General features: G+C 43.7%; 1 protein-coding gene across 2 annotated transcripts in view; it reads right to left on the bottom strand.

Moving 5' to 3' along the window:
• The window catches only part of tspan4a (tetraspanin 4a), a 71,589-nt gene that overhangs the window by 33,338 nt on the left and 27,225 nt on the right, over positions 1-11,026 (bottom strand). The window contains exon 2 of one of the 2 annotated variants that reach the window (XM_064312521.1): positions 9,759-9,838. In XM_064312521.1, coding sequence (XP_064168591.1) covers positions 9,759-9,821 — 63 coding nt within the window. In that variant the 5' untranslated portion in view covers positions 9,822-9,838. Of the gene's footprint in view, positions 1-9,758 lie in introns of both variants that reach the window. The other variant, XM_064312520.1, reaches the window with a different exon arrangement.

An 11,026-nucleotide genomic window follows, 5' to 3' on the forward strand; every position in this document is an offset into this window, starting at 1 on the left:
ATTTTATTAATCGTTCATTCATTCTGACACAAACCAGAATGTCATTTCACCGGGAGTCAGAATAGGCGCTAATATAGGCAGAAATCTTCATTCCTCATTCAGAATACACAAGAAGACTTGGGGGATTCACATGCAGTTAAATAGGTATTAATCTACTAATCATAGTTATCCAATTTAGCTCAGCAGAAATTCCCATTCAACTCGACTCTGAATGACAATTTGATGAACGAAAGCTTGAATTCAATATACATCATCAACAAAAGGAACTGAAACTTAATTGAATAGAAGGTGTAATTAAAACCGAGAAGGCCACTTGCCCTGTCTGTCAATACTCTATCTGTTCTAGTTGACTGCCGTTCTCTTTGACCTACTTTTCAGAGCAAATAAACAGAACTTCTGAAGGGAGGTCTTTAGTCACTCTCCCACTGGTCTCCCAGTGTGAAAATGCCAAGACCGCACTAACGAGATTAATTACTGAAGGCCGTTAATTGTGGCTCATTGGGCCTTCAGGGCTGTCAAGTCGTGGAGGGCTGAAGTATATATGGCACCCCTCGGGCCGCCGCCGCGGCGAAACGCGTTCTGTTTATTCACAGCTACTGTTATTACAGCCATGCTACTGTAAAGGCTTTCACATTTCCATTCCTGTTTATCTGTGTTTGCTCAGGGAATTGAATCTCATCTCTTTCCAACCGCCCGTCTTAGCCGCGGCCCACGCACCTCGTTCCCGCGACAGAAAAATAGCTGTTCCGTGACAGCAGATATTCTGTTTTCATATGAATAAAAGTGTTACATAATTAGGCCGGCGTTTAAAGGAAATAAGCAGCAAATAGCACGAGTCCGGGGAACGAATATGAATTCGTTTCCAGCGCTCCAGAGTAAAAACGGACTTTTTTCGAGTTAACGACATGCATCGAAGTTCCACGGAACTTTCACCGTAATGGAGCCAAAGAAATAGACTTCCGCTGGGCACAATTTTATCCTGTTTGAACACCTGTGCATCCCGGAATATAAATGCACAAAATTCACTGGACATGAGGCTTTCAGGCCTCAGGGCTGTCCATTACAGTGCACTCCCCGACAGATCGCCCCACCCTCCAGCTGTCATTTGTAGTACCCCAACAAGACCGACATGCTTCCATCACAAAAATGTACCAAGTACTATTTTATATTTGCAGTGGACATCAGGTAGAAATGTACACAATATATATATATATTTTTTTTATTTAAAAACATGAAATGCAGCTTAAAAATATAAAATGTTTGCCTTAAACACTAACCTGTGGAAGTGAATGAAAACTATATTCAGTATTGAAAATATACAGTATATGAATGGCTTGATATTACAGGTTGGCCTTTCTGTGACATTGTTTAACATGTACTTCATACATATGATTTATCCACATATCAGCACATTATTATTGCACTTATTCTAAAGAAATCTCATCAGTAATGTAAATTGGACCAGATAATAATGGGTATCAACCCGATAAACAAAACATAGCTTTGTGAGCGTTTCATGATATATATATATATATATATATATATATATATATACACATATTTACAGTATATACACTACATTTCCAAAAGTATGTGGACATCCCTTCTAATTAGTGGTTTCAACTATTTCAGCCGCACGCACTGCTAAAAGGTGCCTAGAATCTAGCATACAGCAGTGCAATCTTCACTGACAAACATTGGCGGTGGAATGGCTCGTACTGAAGAGCTCAGTGACTTTCAACGTGGCACTGTCATAGGATGCCACCTTTCCAACAAGTCAGTTTGTCAAATTTCTGCCCTGCTAGGGCTACCTCAGTCAACTGTAAGTGCGGTTATTGTGAGGTGGAAACGTATAGGAGCAACAAAAGCTCAGCCATAAAAGAGCAGGCCACACAAGCTCACAGAACAGGACCGCTGAGTGCTGAAGCGTGTAGCGTGTAAAAGATCATCTGTCCTCGGTTGCAACACTCACAACAGAGTTCCAAACTACCTCTGGAAACAACATTAGCATCAGACCTGTTCATCAAGAGCTCCATGAAATGGGTTTCCATGGCCGAGCAGCCGTACACAAGCCCAAGATCACCATGTGCAATGCCAGGCGCGGGCTGGAGTGGTGTAAAGCACACCGCCATTGGACTCTGGAGCAGTGGAAACACATTCTCTGGAGTGATGGACAAATTAGGGTAAGGCGGAATGCATAGTGCCAACTGTACTGGTCAAAATGGTGCCAACTGTAAAGTTTGGTGGAGAAGGAATAATGGTTTAGGGCTGTTTTTCATGGTTTGGGCTAGGCCCCTTAGTTCCAGTGAAGGGAAATCTCAATGCTACAGCATAAAATCACATTCAATCACAGCATACAATCACAGCAAGGTCCATAAAGAAATTACTTGCTGAGTTTTGTGGGGAGGAACTTGACTGGCCTGCACAAAGCCCAGATCTCTGCCCCATCAAACACCTTTGGGATGAAGTAGAATGTTGACTGTGAGCCAAGCCTTACACCTAACCTCAGTGCCCAACCACACTACTGCTCTTGTGGCTGAATGGAAGCGAATCCCCAGAGCCATGTTCCAAAATCTACTGGAAAGCCTTCCCAGAAAAGTGGAGGCTGTTACAGCAGTAAAAGTGGGGCCAACTCTATATTAATGAACATGGTGTGTTGTTCAGGTGTCCACATACTTTTGGAAATGCAGTGTATATAATGGGCAGTACTACCCCTGTCCCCATGGACAATCTGCATTCAGCAGCCGTTTGGTAAATAAGCACGAACCCCTGACTCATTATACAATTATGGAGTAATTAAGAGGTATTAAGACACTTAATTAAGAGTGCAAAACAATATAATACTGCTGCTGAGGATAAGTGTGAAGTATCCTATTTGCATACCGATGGACTGAAGTTGTTTTGGAACTTTGTGTCTCAGGACATTAAAGGATATTAAAATAGCTCTTAACCTTTTAGCTCTGTTAGCCACTCTGATTAATCTGAAAAAAAATAATTGATTTAAATAAATGAGAAAGAACTGTGCACAGTCTACGATTTTTGCTTGCCACTGATTCGTACAACTTTGTAATGTGTCACCGATTTAACCTGAAACTGGGGCTGTAATATTGACAAGACTGACTGAGCTCACAAACATTTTCTTTCAGTTATCTCTGATAGGTTTATTCCCAGTCACCCACTTTGGCTGTTGGCTCGAAATAGAGGCTCCCCTGGTGGCGGAGGACTGAAATAGCAACCTGATTTATTATATTTATATCAAGCATTACATTTTAAATAACAATTAAGCAATTCATTTCTTGTTTCATTTGCATTAATGTATGTTTATTATTCAAATAAGTAATTTTGTGTTTCCCTATTGCAAGGCTTGTTGCGCTGGAGGGGAAATTAAAACAGGAAGGAGAGAAAGATTGTGCACTGATCACTCCCACTCATCACACCCACTGATCACTCCCACTCATCACACCCACTGATCACGCCCACTCATCACACCCACTGATCACTCCCACTGATCACTCCCACTCATCACTCCCACTCATCACTTCCACTGATCACTCCCACTCATCACTCCCACTCATCACTCCCACTCATCACACCCACTCATCACTCCCACTCATCACACCCACTCATCACTCCCACTCATCACTCCCACTCATCACTCCCACTCATCACTTCCACTGATCACTCCCACTCATCACTCCCACTCATCACATCCACTGATCACTCCCACTCATCACTCCCACTGATCACTCCCACTCATCACTCCCACTCATCACATCCACTGATCACTCCCACTCATCACACCCACTCATCACTCCCACTCATCACACCCACTGATCACTCCCACTCATCACTCCCACTCATCACACCCACTCATCACTCCCACTCATCACACCCACTGATCACTCCCACTCATCACTCCCACTGGGGGACTGTCTGCCAAACTGGATTTTTATTTTGCAATATTTAGGTAAGTGAAATAGGGCTATTCTCTATTTCCATAAATGAAAAATAATTAATTGACGGGCAATTAAATATATTTTTTATGTTATCATTATGTGCATTAGCAATATCAGGAACATTAAAATTCAGTTACTTTATCCGTGCCTGATGGTATTTCAGTCCTTATTTGACTCCTTACTATGTTTCTCCAATAGTCTGACATTCGAGAAATATGATTATTATGCCGATTTGATTTAGACCATTTGTTTGTTTGGCACATTACCTGGCCCTATTGCTACCCGGAGTTCATTTCATTATGAGTGGAGTATGGCCTAAATGCTTGCATTATGGAAATGATTTCAGTCAGGGTACAAGTTTGACATTTTTTACCATTGAAATTGGTAATTGATAAAATTGAAACCTTTCATGTCCCTCTTCCCCATTACATATGCTGGAAATTTGTAACTCCCCAAATGCCAGACAGTGCATGTACAGTGCCACCCAGGATTATCCACCCCCTTGAAAAATATTTAAAACACTATACAAAATGAATAATACAAGAACTGAGCTATATGTTAATTCACAATCATATAGAGAATTTTCTACTTGAATAATTATCTCGGTGGAATCAACCGAAATAACGCATTTCTCAAATCTTCTTAAATTCTCAAATTCTTTTCAGAAAAATTATCAAGGGCTAGAATCGGCACAGATCCGACCGGGAGTTGCTTGCTAACTGACAATAGGTGTCACATATATTCACATGTTTGTGCACTCTCTCCTCACAAGGAGGAAATGATTTCAACAGTCTTTAAAAAGATTTGCGAGCGTATTGTGGGGAAGGCTGACTATTGCTCAGTACTGAATCTTTCAAGGTCTTTCGGGTCCTTCTGTCTGATCTTGTGGACTGCCCTTCTCAATTTACACTGCTCATTTACAACCGAACCGAAGTCCGGAGGCTGAGGTGGCCATGGCAAAACAATACGCTAGTGGTTCGTTAGCCATTTCTCGGCTTATTTTTAGGCATGCTTGGGATCACTGTCTTGCTGGAAAATTCATTTGCAGCCAAGTATGAGCTTCCCAGCAAATGAAACCAGGTGCTTGGCCAAAAGGTCCAGTGTGGGGGTGTTCATGACTCTGTTAACTGCCCCATAAAGAGTCTCCACCATACAGTATGTCACCATCAGTGTTGGGCAAGTTACTCAGGAAGTGTAATAAGTTACTTTTTACTTATTACTCCTTTAAAAAGTAATAATATTACTTATTACTTGGTATCAAAAGTAATTAGTTACGTTACTCGTTATATTACTATATTACTTTCGCTACCCCCCCCCATCTCAAAAAAGTGACGTACAACCTGTTTAGCCAGCTCCTTTTAGAACTGAATCCACTTTATTGGAACAATAATTAACCTTACAGGAGGAGCCAACAATCAGCCAAACTGCATAACTGCAAACATTGCAGCCTCTCAAACCTGATGGGATACAGTATATGTATATATTTATACATATATAAAAAAATAAAAATAAAGCAACGGTCTCTCCCGACTTTTTAACCAATGTTTTTCTGCATATTCTGTCATAAGAGCAGCAAGGAGTATTTAATGGTTTTACAAAACATAAAATGTTGCATAACACCACATTTAGGCTGATATCGTGTCCAGCTTCTTGTTTTGTTATCTCTGCCCTGACATAGCGTCTGTGTTTTTTTTCGACAAGTTTCACATTGCTGTGCTGCCGTATCAGATGCTTCCAGAAATTAGATGTTGTATTTTTCGTGGTTGAAAGCATTTTGCTGCTTGTGCAAAGTTTACAACGGACGACAATGTTTTTTGCATCTTTGACTGAGACAAACTCAAAATAATGAAAATACTTCCAGCTGTTGAAAGTATGCCTCTCTCCCTCATCCTCCATCCTCCGTTTAGCTCTTTGGCTAGTAGCCGATGTGACCTGCCCTGACCTGCCACGCGTACACGTCATCAAAAGATCATAAGCCTACCTAGGACAAAAAACAAATCGCGTTCTGGCAATGCAGTAACGCAGCGCTACTTGGATTAATAACTGTAATATAATGACTGTTTTGGAAATTGTAATCCCTTACACTACTCGTTACTGGGGAAAGTAATAATATTACAGTAATGCGCTACTGAGTAAATCGTTACTGCCCAACACTGGTCACCATAGACATGAAGTTCTTACTACAGTAGAAAAAGGAAGTCCTTTAGACAACAAATCCATCACTGGTGCATGGCTAATTAGGGTGACATATGATGCCCGGTCCCAAAGTTCCAAAGGCGTTTAGCAAACAGCAGACTGTTATTTTTGACAATTGTCCTCCAAACAGGCCTCCCAGGCCATCTGCCACACTGTGAATTTAGACAATAGGCACTCACATCCTCTACCAGCCAGGTTTAATACTACTGTCCCACTGGTTTTAAACTTATTACTCGCATAGTGAAAAATGATACCTCTGGTCTTTAGTTGTTTGTAATAATCTGACTTGTCAAGGCCAACCCTTTGTCTTGTTCCTTCTGAGGGTTCTTGTGTTGTGGAGAGCACAATGCAGCTCTCTAAGACTGAGAGGACCATTAGTAGTAGTAATGTATTCATTCGTTGGAATTTTTTATTTAACATAATTACTGGCAGTGTGAAGTATGTTTTTGGAAAGATAAACAAATTTTAAAAAATTTAGACAATAAAGTATAATGCATTGCCCATGTTGTTTATTAAATACAGCCTTCTTTGCGTTATCTTTGCTTTTTATCAATTATGAATAATTTGGGGGTACTGCATTTTCTGCCAGAAAAGATCATAATTGATTTAAAATCAAATTTAGTAACCCTCCGCATAATAAATATACATTAATTTGCTTAAGAATAATTTATCCAGGTAATTTATCTGCATTTTATTGTGACACTGGAGTAACACTCCACAGTTAATTTTCTCTTTTAAAGAAAGGAGAGCAGACAGTCCCTCCGTGTGTTTCCCCCCCCCCCCACTTTATTCAGACGGGGGAAAGCAGACAGCGTAACAGATATGGGCACAGATAGAGATGTGATCACAATACAGAGAGAGCCATGGCGGGAAATCAAACCCTGGCTGCAGTGGGGCCTTTTTATGAGGGAAAACAAAGCCCGTCAATGTTTATATATAGATGAATTGCGTTCCATTTATTTTATGAAATCTTGAAATCTAAGAACTGCCTGAATTATGATCCGTGCTACTGGAGAGCGACAGCAACACCAGCGCATAGGTGGTATTTTTGTTGGTGTTGGTGTTGTTGTTGTTGTTGTTGCTGGTTTGCTACAACCTCAGTGGGACATTTCAGGATTCGGCGCATTTTGTGCGAGGGCGTCATCTCAGACCGCCTCTAGTTCCGTCACGGCCCGTTGCGACCGAGGAAAACGAGTCCGCTGACCCGCCGTCTCCGGGGTCGGCCAATAAAGCGACTCCGCCAATCACGCGTTAGCTGAGTGTGGCTTACGCACCTGTCACGCGGACACGCTTTTCCCCAGAGGGAATCTGCTGCCCTCGAGAGGATTGAAGCTGGATTGTATTGCGCAGGTAAATGGACTGCATTTATATAGCGCTTTTATCCAAAAGCGCTTTACAACTGATGCCTCTCATTCACCAGAGCAATTAGGGGTCAGGCATCTTGCTCAGGGACGCTTCGACACGCCCAGGGCAGGGGGATCGAACCGGCAACCCTCCGACTTCCAGACAACCGCTCTTACCGCCTGAGCTATGTCGCCTCCTGTAGGTCAGAGGGCCTTTATTAACTTCAGCAAGGAAATCCACTCGCGAAGCCGACACGAGACAAAAACGCGCTTGCGAGCGGACGGGTGAACGGAAACTCAGGCACCGGAACCGACGGAAACGGCTCGGAGACGAGGCCGAGAAGCCGAGGCACGGACGCGGCCAGCCGAGGAAGAGCCGCGTTTAAAAATCTATCGCCGCGAAGAAAAAAACGAAAACAAAAAAAAAACGCGTCCGAGAGTCCCGGGGGCCGATAGAATCGGCGTCAGGAAAACCGGCCGTACGGATCGACGCGAGGAGGGAGAAGAGCAGAGATGGGAACGGGCGATCGCGGCCGCTGAGTTCGAGAGACGCCCGGCGCGCGTTCGGTTCGACAGAGACGCGTCCGACTCCGAGTTACTAAAAAGAAACGTTTGAAGGTAAATTTGAAGTCAGATTTGTGTGACCGGGCCCCCCCCCCCCCCCGACAAAACAGCAGAACAAGCTGCAGCGTGCGCGCTGTGCCAAAAGGTTCCCGCTGAAACCGATTCCAAAGATGTCAAGATACAGCCGTGGAGCACAGGAAAGATCTGCAATATCAGTTTTCATCAGATACTGCGATGATTCTGGGTGTTCTGGCTTTTTCTGTTGAAGATGATGTCTACACCTTCAGAAACAAACCGTATCATCATTATCCCAGCATGTTTGTTTTAATTTTTCCCGGAAGAAATCTGTAAATTTATTGTGTTTACTTCAGGAGAAAGTAAAAACTGGGAGAAAATTGGTTTATGAATTAAAGCAGGCAGGTCTGAAAAAAATATAGTCCAATACCCATCCAATCGCACCGTTGCTCTGTTACAATAATAACATGACATTCTTAGGTTTTAAATTAACTGGAGATATTTTCCACCATAGACATAAAATTAAGAGTGGCTTGATCCAATTTACTCATTTTGAAAAAATGAAGGCATTCATCTGTGGCAGTCAATTTAAAGTAAGCCTCAGGTTTGACCTGTAAACAAGATTTGTATGAAGCAATATTTTTGTCATACAGACGAAATAAGATGAAATATGAACCATGAGAATATGATGGCAATGTATCCTAAGGTGCCAATTATGTTTTCAGTATGCTATTGATAGAAGTCAGCCACACACAAATAAGTACATGTAATAATTTTGCAAAATGACTTGTAAATACTATGAGGCAGAACTACAGGGTGTCATGTGACAATGATGTTAGATGTTTATATTGCGGATTGGTCCTCTCCAACCAGCACTTCGGCAAAGGCAAATGTTTGCCAAAAATGCATTGGTATGTTCTGTGAAGTACCACAGGTCTGTGCTTATGGCAAATTGAATACATACCTAGTGGTGGTCTTACGTTTTAAAACCCATTGAATTCTAAGATGCGGTCCATTAGTAGAAAGCATAAGGCAATATCCACCATAGTGAATCCACAGAGCGTGACTGAGGTGTGAAACAAAAATGATACTCTCGTGAACACTTGGCAAACAGCATTCAGGCACGCTCACTATCATCAGCCAGAACAAATAACAGAGTGGAAAGTCAGTAATGACTACAAGCAGCCGTTCTAAAGATGGCCACGAACACTCATCCAGAAGAGCAGATTTAAGAAGACCACAAACAGTCACCCAAAAGAGCACGCTACAGAAAACAATGAAGGCACACCTAGGAGAGCAGATTGCAGAACATCATGAATGCTTGCGCAGAAGCGCAGGTTGGAGAAGCACCGTGAGGGTTTACCCAGTAGAGCAGGTTGGAGAAGTTCATGAAGATTGACCCAGTGGAGCAGATCACAGAAGAGCTTGAATATTCTCCTAGTACAGCAGATTGGAGAAGACCATGCGGATCCACCCAGTAGAGAATTCAGAAGACCATGAGCATTCAGCCAGTAGTCTAGACTACAGAAGACCATGAATACTCACCCAGTAGTGATTACAGAAGTCTATGAGAGACTACCCAGTAGAGATTACAAAAGGCCGAGAAGGCTCACCCAGTAGGGATGACAGAAGACCATGAACATTCACCCAGCTGAGTAGATCAGAGAAGCCCATGAAGACTCACCCAGAAGAGCAGGTTGAAGAAGACCATGCCGTAGCGCAGACCGATCAGGCAGCCCTTGGCCATCCTGCAGTGGCGCAGCTCTAGGAGGAAGATGAAGGACAGGTCCAGGTAAAACACCACGTACTTTTTGCCCTGGGCGTTGGTGTACCGGCCCTTGGCGGCCTGGGGCCCGGGCTTGGGAGCCGTGTGGATGCCGAAGCCGAAGGGGGTGCCGCTGTACTCGTAGTCGCTGCTGTAGCGGCGGAAGGCGGAGTGCAGCGGCGGGGAGCCCGGCTTGCTGTTGCTGTCCGGGGACGGGCTCCGGCGGTACGGCGACTCGGCGGTGCTGGAGCGACGCATCAGCTGGCCGGAGACCAGGGGCCCCAGGGGCCACAAACTATCAGACCGCTTAGGCCGGGGGCCAGTCTATCCCCACGAAGCTGGGGTCCGAGCTAAAGCACCCCACCGCGGCAGGGACCAGGCTAAACTCGCTGCCCTCAGCCGGGAGACGAGCTAAGCTAACCCCACTCAACCAGGGGTAAAGCAAACTTTCTGCCCAATCAGAGGCTATCCTGGAGATATCCTGGAGCACAACTGTTCAATTTAATGAGGAAGTATCTTCACTTGTTGATTGGCTTGACTTCAAACTAAGACTTACCACTTGCTCAACCTCAGACGTAAAGCTGATCTCTGACTTCAGTCTAAGACTCGATCGCTGGCTTAACTTCAGACAAAAGGCCGACTGTTGGCTTTACTTTAGGCTAAAAGCGATCGCCGGTGTGACTTGAACAGACGCTCGTTGAGATTCGACCGGCGCAGTCGAATTATCTCCCCGTTTATCTTTAAAGTCTATGAGAGAGGACCCCGGGACATTGATCCGTTTAAGTTAATTGCAGTTCAGGACACAGACGCACAATGGCTTCTGAACAAACGCTGTCTCCGGTGAAGCTCAGGCGTTCCCCAAAGCCGAGGTGAGCTGCAGGCGATGAATGTTTTTCTTTATAGACGAAGCGTGTTAAATAATAGATATGTTAGCTCGGCATGTGGAACAGTGCGTATTAGCCGAGCGTATGAGCAAAATTCCCCAAGTTACAAAACATCCCCAGATGGAGAGAAAGTTATGAGGACCCAGGCTGGGAGGACGGCAGAGGAGATATGGCACAGAAAACAGCGGCGCATGCAAAAGAAGAAAAAAGATAAAAAGAAAGATGAAAGGACGAAAAGATTAAAAAAAGAGCATCCAAGCGGAGACAATTAATTGTATTGCACTGATTTTGCCCTGGTTTTCC

Source organism: Anguilla rostrata, chromosome 16 (genome assembly GCF_018555375.3).
Source record: "Anguilla rostrata isolate EN2019 chromosome 16, ASM1855537v3, whole genome shotgun sequence".
Taxonomy (NCBI): Eukaryota; Metazoa; Chordata; class Actinopteri; order Anguilliformes; family Anguillidae; genus Anguilla; species Anguilla rostrata.